The 14,012-nt window shown below is 39.6% G+C and overlaps 1 protein-coding gene across 2 annotated transcripts in view; it reads left to right on the top strand.

Moving 5' to 3' along the window:
• Positions 1-14,012, top strand: part of LOC140485634 (rod cGMP-specific 3',5'-cyclic phosphodiesterase subunit beta-like) — a 77,345-nt gene that overhangs the window by 14,214 nt on the left and 49,119 nt on the right. For both annotated transcript variants that reach the window (XM_072583988.1, XM_072583987.1), the window contains exons 2-5: positions 831-983; positions 1,078-1,167; positions 9,262-9,402; positions 13,416-13,490. In XM_072583988.1, the coding sequence (XP_072440089.1) occupies positions 831-983; positions 1,078-1,167; positions 9,262-9,402; positions 13,416-13,490 (459 nt within the window). The remainder of the gene's footprint in view (positions 1-830; positions 984-1,077; positions 1,168-9,261; positions 9,403-13,415; positions 13,491-14,012) is intronic.

Raw genomic sequence — 14,012 nt, 5'->3', positions numbered from 1 at the left:
TGCAATATTGCTGTCACATTTTTCCACTCAGTCATATGTTCATATGTGGTGGGTTATTGATTCAAGACCAGGCTTTAACCATAGAGTGTCAAATACATTGAGAGAACTGCCATTTTGCACTCATATATCAATACTTTCAGGGACCCTGGAAGAAACTGCAGAGGGTTGTGCGCAGTATGTGGAAACCGAAGAAATGAGATTGAACAAAAACACCTTATCTGTGAGGAATTATTAATAACAATGTAAATGCAGCAAATATGCCTTTCAACATGATTGCATTACTGACAGCTCTATGCTCAGTTTTATGATGTTGTGTTACTTCCAAAATGACAGCCTTCTTGATCTTTTTTAATAAGTGAATCATATGGTGCACTGGTAAGTTCTGGGTTCAAATCCCATCTGTCCAGAAGTGTATCATAACCGAAGAGTGTGTTGCTGGAAAGGCATAGCAGGTCAGGCGGCAACTGAGGAGTGGGAGAATTGACGGTTCGGAATTCCTAATGAAGGGCTTATGCCTGAAATGTTGATTCTCCTGCTCCTCAGATGCTGCCTGACCTGCTGTGCTTTTCCAGCACCACACTCTTCGACTCTGATCTCCAGCATCTGCAGTCCTCACTTGCTCCCTGTATCATAACCGGTTGATTTAAAGAAAATATAAAACAGAAGCTGTCATCAAGTCTAAACTTGAGATTAGAAAATCTAGCTTGCTTCATTTAAAGAAAAATGCAAAGCAAATCCATTTTCTCGTTGTACCATTTTACTTTCTATTTTCTCAGATTCACTTTCTTTCACAAATGTTGACATCTGTTTGTTTTCTTCTTGGGAATTAGTCCAATCTTTACAGCTCGTTTGTGGATGAATTGACTGAATACCAAACTAAGAGTGTTCTTGCTACCCCTATAATGAATGGTAAAGAGATGGTCGCTGTCATCATGGCAACTAATAAAACGGATGGAACTTATTTTACTGAACACGATGAGGATGTAAGCCTTTTTTTGTTTATACTTTGGAGTAGATTGATATATAGTAAAATTATGTTTGCAACAATTCACTGACCAATGGTCAATTCTTTTTCAGCTTTTCTTGAAATATCTCAACTTTGCCTCCTTGAACCTCAAAATCTATCATCTGAGCTACCTTCATAACTGTGAAACAAGAAGAGGCCAGGTAAAAATTCCTTTGGGATACCATAGATGTCGGCATATTAGTTGATCTTTGAAGCCTTGGAAAAATCCCTCCAAAAATTGGCACGGTTACTCAATGGTTAGCACCACTACCTCACAGCACCAGGGACCCGGGTTCGATTCCAGCCTCGGACGACTGTCTGTGTGGAGTTTTCTCATTCTCCCCGTGTCTGTGTGGGTTTCCTCCGGGTGGTCTGGTTTCTTCCTGCAGTACAAGATGTGCAGGTTAGGTGAATTGGCCACGCTAAATTACATGTGGTGTTCAGGGATGTGTAGTTTAGGTGCATTAGTCAGGGGTAAATGTAGGGTCAGGGAATGGGCTGGGTGGGTTACTCTTCAGAGAGTCAGTGTGGACCTGTTGAGCTATAGGGCCTATTTCCTCACTGTTAAAAAAAAAACTGAGGTTGACTTGCACGCCGAGTGTAAAGTTAAAATGCCAGTATGGGTGTGGGTGGTTGTCATTTGAAATGCCACCAGCATCCGATGCTATCAATGGACATGTCCTAAGCTTATGGTCATCTTCACAACACAATCTGCATTGCTTGTTTGATTCCTTGCACTCAGCTATAAGGGACTAGTAAGTAAAATGTTATGATTTGAAGATACCAGTGTCAGACTTGGGTGTAAAAGTTAAAAATCATACAACACCAGGCTTTGTTCAACAGGTTTAATTGGAAGCACTAGCTTTCAGAGCACTACTCCTTAATCAGGTGGTCCGATAGCTCGTGCTTCCAATTAAACTTGTTGGACAAAAACATGGCGTTGAGTGATTTTTAACTTAGTAAAATGTTAGGTTGACTAATGACTTTATAGCATGTCATGTGGCCAAAAAGGGGTGTCTACTTAAATGCTGAGTCTGTGTGTAAATTGAAGGGAAATAGAGTTGTCTTATCCGCCAAGTCTTATACAATATTATTTTGGTAACTGGATATTTGAGATATATCTACATTACTGAGGGATAGTTTAGGACATCTGGTGAGATTATGACATGTTTGCTGTTTGTGGTCAGAAAAATACATTGTGGATTCTTTTTTTTTACAAATATAGAAGAAAACTCAGAATCGAATTGGACGACATAACAATTTTTACAATGACGAAGGTAGCTATGGAAAATCCTCTATTTTACATCCTGGAATGTCAATTACATGGAATGTAAGCCCTAAGACTGCACAAAAGTATTCAATATACACCCAGCTCAGCAACTATGGAAAAATGAGCATTTCTATTTTGGCAGCCTCCCAGTTGGAATAGTAGGCCTTTTGAACCCTGACATAAATAACATTTTCATTCCAAGTTTTGCTAATCTCCCTTTATTCCTGAATGCCCTTATTTGTTAAATGAGTATCAGTCTCCATGTTTACACTCTGGCCTTGGAATTTGATGTTGCAAAATTTTGGATTTTACTTTCGAGGAGGTGACGTACCCAAAGACATTGATATTGAGCCTCAGCTTTCATTTTAATTGTGTGAAATATAAAGTAAAATCATGTAGCTGTTAGTGTCACAGCATAATTTATGCAGAGGGACTCTGAAATATTTTTGTTCTTCAGTGCCCCCAATCACCCACAGTCATTACTTTCTCATTGCATTGTACTCACTGTGATGATTCCTACGTATGTAATATATTATTTCACACTTGGTCTTGTTGGTAGTATTTGAGTTAAAAATTCAAGTCCTGTACCAGATATACAATCTCAATACAATTGAGAATACAATCTGGGCTGTCACTTCAGTACAGCCTGGGGGGATGTTGCACTGTGAGAGGCGCTAGGCTTTATTTTGAGAGATTAAACCAAGTTATTGTCTCTCTGCTCATGTGATTCGAAGTGAAGGCATGGTACCATTTAAAGAAAAACAGAAGCATCCTCCTGCTGCCCTGGCCCAAAATAATCTCTTAACCAAAACCACTAAAAATAGAGCCCCAGGGTAGTTATCTCAGAGTTCATCAGGCCTTGTCTACATCAAAACAATTATTACATTTAAAACAATTTGCTTTGAACGTGAAGCAAGTTGGAACATTCTGAGGTGATGTAAGGCACTATATAGAGTCATAAAGTCAACTAGTCCCACTTGCCTGTGTCTTCCACTAAACTTTTCCTATTCATATGTCAATTTGTCTTTTAAATGTTGTAATTGTACTTGCATCTTGTTGTTCCTCTGGCAGTTCATACCACCCTCTGTGTGAAAAAGTTGCCCCTCACATCCCTTTTACACCTTTCTCCTCTCACCTTAAAAATAACTGCAAGTTCTTTCTTGTTGGATGTTAAACTGCAAGTGTCATTATTCTATCTATCCACTTAAACGACACCCATTTGTAATTTTATGCTCTGACATCAGAAGAGCCTGTCATTTCCGCCATTACAGAAATGTCTATTTATTCTCATTCTTTGCTTCATACCATCCAGTTTTCTGAACAACAATCAAGATTATTCCTACATGTGACTCCAGACCCACAGCAATGTAGTTGACTCTCAACTGCCCTCTGTGCCATTATGGATGTGCAAGATTACTCCCAATTAAGCACAATGTTTCAGGTCCAGTGACCCTTCCTCAGAACACCTCATATTTACAGCATCTGCAGTTCTTTCAGTTTTTTTTAAAACAGCTAACAATCTTTTCATAGAATCATTGAACAGTACAGCAAAGGGGGAGGCCATTCAGCCTCTGAGTTGAGCTTGCATTTTGAAGAGCAATCCCACTTTCAGGCTATCTCTCTCTCTCTCTTTCTCTGTATCTCTACATCCCTGCAATGTGTTCTCTTTCCAATATTTACCTAAACCCTTTCAGAAAGCTGTTATTGATGCCACTTCCTTACCACATAATATATCCTAAATCCCAACTGGGGTAAGAAACATTTATTTGTCTCTGGTTCATTCACCTATTAGTTTAAATCTGTGATCTCTGGTTCTCAGCTTTTCACCTCTGGGACCAGTTTCACTTTATGTACACCACCTAGACTTTTCATCATTTAAACATTTTAAAGTTCCTTCAGAATTTTATTTTTATTTATTCATGAGATGAGAGCTCACCCATCTCTAATGCTTGTCTCGAGTTGCCCAGAGGGCAGTTAAGAGTCAACCATATTGCTTTGGGTCTGGAGTCACATGTGGGCCAGACCAGGTAAAGATGGTAGTTTCCTTCCCTAAAGAATGTTAATGAACCAAGTGGATTTTTTCTGAAAATCAACAATGGATTCAATGGTCATCATTAGGCTCTTAATTCCAGATTTTATTCTGGATTGAATTGAAATTCCGCCATCTGTCATGGCACAATTGGAAATAATGACGATACCTGGGTCTCTGGATTAACATTTGGGTGATAATACCATTCGGCCATCTAAAAATATGTGTTAGCTGGACATTCATTTACCTTACTTTATCACCAGCCTTGGTGACTGTCAAAGAATTTCAGGATTTTAGTCACACAAGATAGAATTTGAAAGTTATCACACCCAGTCACAGCAACTGATGGAGTGTTTGGGTAAAATATTGCTGCAAGTATAATATGACCAGAGCGTTCCCTATGTGTTAGCCCTTGTAACATATACCACAAAGATTGGGTTCTTGTTGAAACAGATGTCTTGACGTTTAACAGCACTAACCATTTTCACTGCTATAATATCTCTGATGTCCTTTTAACATGTGTATGATTACATAGAGCAAAGATACAGGAATTGTAAGCTTGTTGTAACTGTTATTACAACTACTGAAGGAGAGGCAGTATCTTTTTGCTGGAAGGTCGGTGATGTCATTTAACTGTCATTTATAGACTGGGATCCATGTGAATTGAATTGAATTGAATTGAATTAAATTTATTGTCAAGTGTACTGAGGCACAGTGAAAAGCTTTGTCTTGTGAGCAATACAGGTAGGTCACATAGTTAAGTAGCATAGATAGTAAATAACAGGTAAACAGTGGCAAAAACAAGAACACAGGTACAGGCCAATGTTAAGAGTTTGTGAGTCCATTCAGTATTCTAACAACAGTAGGGTAGAAACTGTTTTGAAACCGGCAGGTGCGTATGTTCAGGTTTTTGTACCTTCTCCCCGATGGTAGAGGTTGGAGAAAAACATTGCCAGGGTGGGATGGATCTTCAAGAATGCTGGTGGCCTTTCCTTTATTAATAATTATACCAATAATCATCAGCCCTGCCAAACAATGGGGCCCAAAGCAGGATCAAACTTGGTCCTAAGTCGCATGAATATTAACTGGGTAAACTACCAAAGCCTGAAATGAAAACAGAACATGCTGGAGGAACTCAGCAGGTCAGCAGCATTTGTAGAGAGTTAACCTTTTGAGTTTGATAAGACTCTTCATTGGGATCAAATGAACAATGGGCTGTTTGCTTTACTGACGGTAAGCCCATGATATGAATGAGGAGGGTGAGGGGTTTTTAGAGGGAAGAGGGGTGGGAAAATCAGTGGGGTACTATTCTATCAGGAAAGCATTCCTGCTCCTCTTGGCTCCATTGCAATGATTTGCGAAAATATATACATTTATATTTGTAAATACGTGTTAATTGTGAATTCTGCTGAGGCAACAGATGCCATCGATAACCGAAGGAACCCTGTACAGCCCTTCTCTTCTTAATTTGCCAGAGGTGTTCCCTTAACAGGCACTAGACACCAACATTAGGTGATCATCATAATTTGTCATTGTTTTGTTTGTTTTATCCCTGGAAATTAGGCAAGTAATGACCTGAATCTGTCATTCAGGGAACCATTCTTCCTGAACACATTCTTGTGAGAAAATGAGTTACTGGCGATGTTTAATTCTGAAGAAAGGACAGAAAATACTGCAAATACTCAGGCAGCATCTGTGAGGGAAACAGAATCAACGTTTCACATAATAAGCTCTCATTAAAACTGGGAAATGTTAAAAGATCTAATAGGTTTTATGTGCAAGCAGAGGTGGGGTACATAGGGAAAGAAGAAAAGGGAAGAAAGCAATAGGGTTGAAGATGCAAAATTATTTGATGAGCAAGATAATGGTTCAGCTGAGGCAAAGGGGAATGAAAAACAGACAACGAATGGAAGATTGTCCCTGGGGACAGAATAAATGGAGAAAGTGGGATCATTACAAATGGCTGTTGACTGAAGAAGTGAGGTTAAAGGTCATGATCAGAGATTGTTCAACTCAATGTTGAATCTGGAAGGCTGAAATGTACTGAACTAAAAGATTATGTAGTCTTTCCTGCACTTAGACTGGGCATCATTGGAATAGTGAAGGAGGTTGACCACATGGAGGTCAGAATGGGAACTAGAAGAAAGAATTAAAATCATAAGTAATTGGAAGCTTAGAGTCAGGCTTGCAGACTGAATGAACTTGTTAACCGATTGCCTTCCCCAGTGTAGACATGCGTTATGTTCTGAAGTGTCAGACATTCCAAAGGCCCTAAGTGTTTGGTGATATTACTGACTCAGTGTACCATATGATTTACAGACTGCCAGTCTTTTATAAAGTTACCACTAAGTCTCTGCACATATGCTTGTGGCAATAAACGTCTGGGCATGAATACTAGATCCAGTGAAGAAGATCTGTATAAGTCCTGAATCCAGTGAAGAAGACCTGTATAAGTCCTGAATCCAGTGATGAAGATCTGTATAAGTCCTGGATGACTTTATGGCCAATGATCTATGGTGTCTCTTTCATGCTGAAATAGTGTATCTGACACTGATCTTTTGTCAAACCCTTAAAATCACAAACATTTTGTACCCTCTAAAAAGAGACAAGAATGGATGGCTGAAAATTGTGTTATTTGCAAGATGACCATAGTCATTAATCATCCATACTCTGCAAGGATCTGAACTCTAAATATAGGTTGTAGGTAGGAAAAAGACATTGGTCATAACCAGGGCATTGGGTTCTGTCCTGCTGTAGTAGGGTTGGGAGTTAGGCCCCAGGCTGGGTGTATGGACAGGGAGTAGCTCAGAGGCTCTGTCCCTGTCCCTGCCCCTGCCCCCAGAGAAGAGTTCAATAATTCTTCAGCATGTTTTCCTAATTCACAACATTTGGATTGACATTAAAATTCTTGGTGTCCTAGACACATTACCGACCTGTTCTACACATGATACGTGCAGTTCCTTATAGTTCTAGCAGCTAATATTTGAACAAAGAATCTGTTCAGTGACTATGCACAGCAATCACTATGACCCTACTTCTACAATAAATAAGCCTTGCTCCCTCTTGTCTTTCATTGATGGGATGAGAATGTTCCAGGCATGCCCCTCATTTATTGTTCATTATTAATTTCCCATCACTAATTGCCTTTCTGAAAGTGATAATGAGCTACCAAATCAAACCTCTGAAGTCCATGTGGTGCAGGTACATCCACAGTGCTATTAGAGAGGGAATTCCAGAATTGTGACACGGCAACAGGGAAGGAATGATGATATATTTTCAATGCAGGATGATCTGTTAATTAGAGGAGAAGTTTCAGACGATTGTCTTTCCATGTATTTGCCTGTCTCCTTCCAAGTGATAGAGGTTGCAGGTTTGCAAGAAGCTCTTAAAAAAAAAGCTTAGTGACTTGCTACAGTACATCTTGGTATTGGTAAACATCCCTTTTGTGTGAACCACTCATGGGTAGCTTAAATGCTTAAGGTGTTGATATGGTGTCAAATCAGAGGACTGTTTTGTTTTGGATGATGTCAAGATTCTTACATATCATACTCCTGACTTGAGCCATGTACGTGGTGAACTGCTTTGGTGAGTTACTCATGACAGAGTTCTCAACTTCTGACCTTCTACTGTAGACAAGATATTTATATGGCTGGTCCAATTAAGTTTCTGGTAAATGGTAACCTTCAGGATGTTAAAGTCAATTAAAGTCAAGGGGAGATGGTTAAATTCTCTCTTGGTAGAGATGCTCTTTGCTGTGCATTTGTATGATGTGAATGTTACTTTCATGAAGGTTGAATTAGCATTTGATGAATTGCAAATGGGAAGGGGCACTGTACAAGCATCCCCATTTCTTGCCTTATGATCAAGGAAAGGTCATTGATGAAGTGTTGGAGATAGTTGAGCCATGAACCACACTCTGAGGAACACCTGAGTGATATCCTGAGGCTGAGACAATTGATCTCCAACAACCACAAGCCATCTTTCTTCGTGTTAGGTCTGACTCTGAGCAGTGGATGATTTTCTTCCTGATTACCAGTTAATTCAACGTTTTATTCCATATTTAGTCAGATGCTGCTTGAATGTCAGAGGAAGTTACTCTCACCTCAGCTTACGGAACTGGAATACCTGGGAAATTCTTCAGACAAGCACAACTTTGTCATGTCTCCAGAAGATCCTGAATTGTTAACATAGCTACCTGGCTTGTTTACTCCTGAATAACATGAGTTCAGAATGTCACTTGTTGTGCTGTCCTCCATGGTGTTGATATGTCCTCACAAAAATACTGAATAGTCACTTAAATTTATCGATAGCCCTTTCTGAAGTTCTAATGTCGGAAACACTGACACTCTCACGGTGTGTCATGGAAGGGTCCATTTCAAGATATTAATGAGATGAGTGAATTAATAGTCAAAGTTACACTCTTAATTCTCAGGCTGTAGTGTACACTTCACTGCATTCCACAGCTAACTTAATGGCCTTATGCCAGTGTTTCTTTGTTATTTATAGGTCTATGAATCTATCTCCATTCTGCTTTCCTGTGAATGCATCTTAGTTAAGTCCTGTGTTCAGTTCTGTGCTGCACTCGGACAAAACAAATTAATCAAAGCACAAAATTAGCTGCTTTATTGGGAAAGCAAATATGTCCAAAGCAGCATCATGAACCTGAATGCATCAAATTTGTTTTTTAATGCATCTGTTGTAAATGTACCATTGCTATTACATCATACTACACTAATAAGGCTGGGAAGAGGACACCCTTGGATCTAAGTCACCAACACCTTCTCAAGAGCAACTAGGGACGGGCAGTAAAAGCTGGCCAGCCAGCAATGCCCAGGTCCCACAAGTAAATAAAGAAAGAATAATGTTTGTGCTCCTCTTGAAACTTGGTTCAATGCAGTTCCACTGCATCGTGTGATGTCTTATGCTAATATGACTTTATCTCTTCTACTCCTGTAGGTTCTTTTATGGTCAGCAAACAAAGTATTTGAAGAACTGACAGACATTGAGCGACAGTTTCACAAGGCTCTTTACACAGTCCGAGCCTACCTGAACTGTGAGAGATACTCAGTAGCACTCCTCGACATGACGAAGCAGAAGGTTTGGTTCATGTTTTGTGTATGATTCTTGATCTAAGTACTTTATCCTTGTGAACCACTAGGTCAGATCTTGGTTATTGCAGAAAATAATTGGGTGGCATATACTGAATATTGGCCTCCAGTATTCTGGGATGAACAAATAAAATCCAGTCTCAGCATTTGTTCTACAACAACTGAAAGGTTTCTTTGCATTTCCAATGCAATTTATTGTGGACGTTTTGACACTCCAATGATTTGATTCCTCAGTTTTTTTGACCACTGGACATGCAGGAGGAATACTACTTAAAATGAACAGTTTGGTCATCAGTAATCTGAACTTAATTTGTTGGCTTTGTTGATTGTTTTAATGTTTTGAGTGTATTTCCTTGTTTCAAGCCACTTTTTCTGATGGTCAGGAAATTTGAGACCCAGTAGCCTATTCTAAAGTGATGCTCAGACAGACTGCTACAAGGACAGTAACTCTTAAAGGGAGTGAAAACAGGTGGGGACAATCACCCAATTAAGAGATCTTGATACAAGTGTGTGCAAGACAAAAAATTAAAACAAATATTTAGAAACACTAATTTTACTCGAGGAGTATGATTTAATAACCACGACTAATTCCTAGATACAAACTGGACTTCACTAGGGGTCAAATACTCAAGGATCTATAGGATCAGTGGATGGAATATGGAAATTGGGAAAAGAAGGATAAAAAAAAACACAATTTGAGCAGTCAAAAGAGAGGACCAAAATTTTGGCCCCAATGTGGAAGTGCGTACTAAATGGTTGGGCACATAATTTCTCACCATTTGTGCTAATTGCCATGATTTAGGTGTTGGGACCTTGGACCCAGAATATGGAGCACAAACTACAAACCAGAGTTTTAGTAAGGATGGTCCGTTACTGAAAACTTAACAGACAGTAAAAAGTACCAGTCCCAAATTGGGGTTATGCTTATAGACCTCCTGACCGTAATCAAGTATTGATGGAATATATAATTGTGGTGATCAGGGAAACCGTTAACAAAAAAATTGGGGCTTAATTGGAAGTTTTAATTTTTACACAGACAGGGAAAGGTAGAGCAGCTTATACTGTACTTGTCTAGTTTCATTTTCTGATGCTTTTGAAAATAGCAGACTGATGGGAGAACCTGACAGAGATCTTCACAATTATGAAAGCATTGATAAGGTAGACATTGAGAAAATATTTCCACTTGCAGTTGCGAACAATAGAATATGGTCCATCAATATAAGACAGCCACTAATAAATATAACAAGGAATTAAGGACAATAACTTCATCCTGTGAACAGTTTATGGAGCTCACTATCAAAAGGGAGAGATCAGATGAATTGATGGATACAAGGAGAAGGTAGATAAGAATATAAGGGAGAAAGGATTAAAAGGATATGATGATAGGGTTAAATGAAAAGAGATAGGAGTAGCCTAATTTGGATCATAAATGACTCAACTCTTTCGACTCGTATCCCTTTAGACCTTAAAATAATAAATCTCTGTTGATCTCAGTCTTGAAAATAGTAACCTGACATCCTTGGTTCACTAAGGGAGAGAACTCCAGATTTCCACAACATTTTTTTGAACAAAAGCTTTGAATTCACTCCACCCAATGGAATTATTTCATAATTTTAAACTCCACAATTATGCTGATTTCACCACCCCCAATGCTCAAGGGAATGCAAGCCACATTTATAGAACTTATGCTCATAATGTAACTATTTAAATACTGGTATCTTTCTGATGTTTCTGTGCCATAAACCTTTCAATAGTACCTAGCCAAGGTGGGGCCAATTTAATGTCATACATCAGATGGCATCTGATCAAGGACCTGACAAATCACCTCCTTCCCTTAATATTGCAACTTGCCCGATAAATGATAACATCTATTAGTCATTTTGATCATGTCTTTTGCATGTTTCTTGGCATTTTAGTGGGGATTTCGTAAATCCCTTTGCTTCTCCATTGTTCTTAGACTTGATGTCATTACAAAAATATTCTGATTCGATTTTGTTCCTTCGAGAGTGGATGATCTTTTCATTTTCCCACAAGGAATTCCACATAGTTTTGATCAGTCACTTAAGTTTATGATCCAGATCCCGTCAGCATTACTTTCGGTGACTACTAATGTTCTCAGCTCCAAACTTGGATACATGACTGAATTTCCTGTCACCAAATTCACTGACATATAGGGGAATACCTGAAAGCCTCTCATTCCCTCTCTTTGCAAGCTAAGGCACTTCTACTTGAGTTTAGGTAGCTCACCAGCTAGCTACAAGATGTGACGCCTATGTTAATGATGCATTTGATATAATTAGCAGCATGGTGAATGTAGATGAGGCAGTAATTTGATTGGTTATTTGCTACTACAAAGTCAAGCATTGCTGGAAAAAAGCACATTTGATCACAATCTTTTGTCTTGCCCTCATCAGGACAACTTGCAAAAATATCAAATCAAGGGGAAGAACCAACATTCACACTGCATGAGAGGAGAATGCTGATTGGCTGTCAGGTGGATTTTCCTCGAGGCACTGGTAGAGGCACTGCCCTGGAGAATGCACTCGTTAATGCTGTTTGACAGTTAACAGCCAGGCTTTGTTTAAATTTTAAACCAGACAGGTTGACATTAATTGGTCAGAGTATTGCACTGACAAATGAGCCACCAAATGGCGGAGACCTGTTTAGTTGAGTTGAAACAGCCACAGCGTATGGACATGTTCTTCTTGTCCACGAAGAACAGGGCCCTGTGCATTAGATAAGTAGTTTCCAGTACACATAAGTATGCCACACTGTGAGCCTGACTGACCATTCTAATCTGGTTTTCAGTGTAATTCTTTAGGATTATCCAGTAAATGTTATCCAATTGCAGAATCATATCTAGCATTCGTCACTGTGTTGCAGGCATGGGTTAGTTGGGTGATGTCAGTACCTTGTTTGTTGCAAAGGGATCTGCTGTTCAATGCAGTTTGCCAGTCTTTGGGACATATGACCAACATACCGGTATTGCACTTGCATTGAAATTCATGTACCACATTACTCTTTGTATGGCAGGTAGAACATCTTGCTGGTTTGTGGCATCATCCTGTTAATAGCGAATGCTACTCGTGTTGCTCCTGTATAATAGCACTGTGAAATAGCTAGCTTCACCTGTTGCTCAAACATTTGAGGTATGTTACCTTTCAAGGTAATCTAAGGTAGACAGGATACTTCTCAGGGCCAAGAATGATTTAGAATAGCCATTTTCCTGCAGGATGGCTTTAGTGTGCCCTATTTCAGCATTGAGCTTGCTGGCTGAACAAACAGCTCAGGCCCGACTGAAAAGATTTCCAATAAGACCAATCTCATTACATATAGAACTGGGAATCCCAATTGTACACTGACTAGAGAAGATAGATTTGCAGTGGACTGCAAGTTCCTGACCAGTTTCTGAATTAGGATATCGTGGAAAGCAAGCTCATTTGACTGTCTTAATTTCATCTGGGAATTTCAATGTCCTTTGGAACTAAGACAATTAAAGCAGATCTTACAGATTGTTGTAGATTCAAAAATATCACATGAATTACCATAAATATGTAAGAGATAGGAGGTTAGGTGTTGCCAGAGCGGACAGGTACAGCATAAGCAAGTTTCACAGTCAATGACAAGCCTTGACACTGGCATCCCAGACTGTGCCAGCAATTCTGAGGCTGGCACTATTCTGTACTTAATCCCAGTAGTCAATGTCAGTTCCTTGGGGGATACACTAGTGAGAACGTAAATACTTTTTATCCCCTTCATGTGGGGTGGGGCAACAGGGAGAAGTGGATTGGAGGCAAAGGCGGGAGAGATGCTTTCAGAGGTAACCCCCTTGCCCTTTTTCCATGCCCTGATTACTGGTCAACTGCGCCCTGGCACATTGCACCAGCAAAACCCAAGATTTGTCTGACTGTGCATTGTTCTCTCCACTCAGATAAACCAATGAATTTTATAACAATTGTGTTTTATAATAAGTGAATTGACTAATTCTTATTTCCTTTGCAGGAGTTTTTTGACCTGTGGCCTATACAGATGGGAGAGGTACCTCCTTACCAAGGTCCCAGAACTCCTGATGGCAGAGTATGTTTTAACCCAGTTCAATGTGAACGTTCAAGGATTCTGATAAAAAAAAGTGTAGCATGTTTCATAACCACAGCAGAAGTAACTTCCAGTCAATAAATACAGTCATTGTATTTGCAACAGAAAACCACAATGAGCAGATATATTGCTTTAGCAATAATATTGACGAGAACTCCCGTGTTCATCTTGGAATGAATATCATCAAATCTCGTTTTGTCTCATCAAGAGGTCACTCAATGCTCTGTCTTAACAGCTGATAGTATAGCCCTCTCTCAGCAGTGCATGAGGAGCATCAGCTTTGGTTTTGCATTCATGGGTCTGGGATGGGACTCGAACCCACAATCCTCAGGCAGGAACCTTTCAATCTTGCTCAGCCCTCTGCATGAGGCACTCATTTAATAGACTGTTATCTCTCTGACCGATTAGGGATGGCAGAGGTGCATATAGAATAGAGTTTGGGGAAAAGGGGGGTGCCAATCAGAAGACCAATAGAGGACTGAGCAGCAGCCCTGGGGGAGGGTG

Source organism: Chiloscyllium punctatum, chromosome 14 (genome assembly GCF_047496795.1).
Source record: "Chiloscyllium punctatum isolate Juve2018m chromosome 14, sChiPun1.3, whole genome shotgun sequence".
Classification (NCBI taxonomy): Eukaryota; Metazoa; Chordata; class Chondrichthyes; order Orectolobiformes; family Hemiscylliidae; genus Chiloscyllium; species Chiloscyllium punctatum.
The sequence above is the reverse complement of the archived record's forward strand: the minus strand, read 5'-3'. Positions and strand labels throughout refer to the sequence as shown.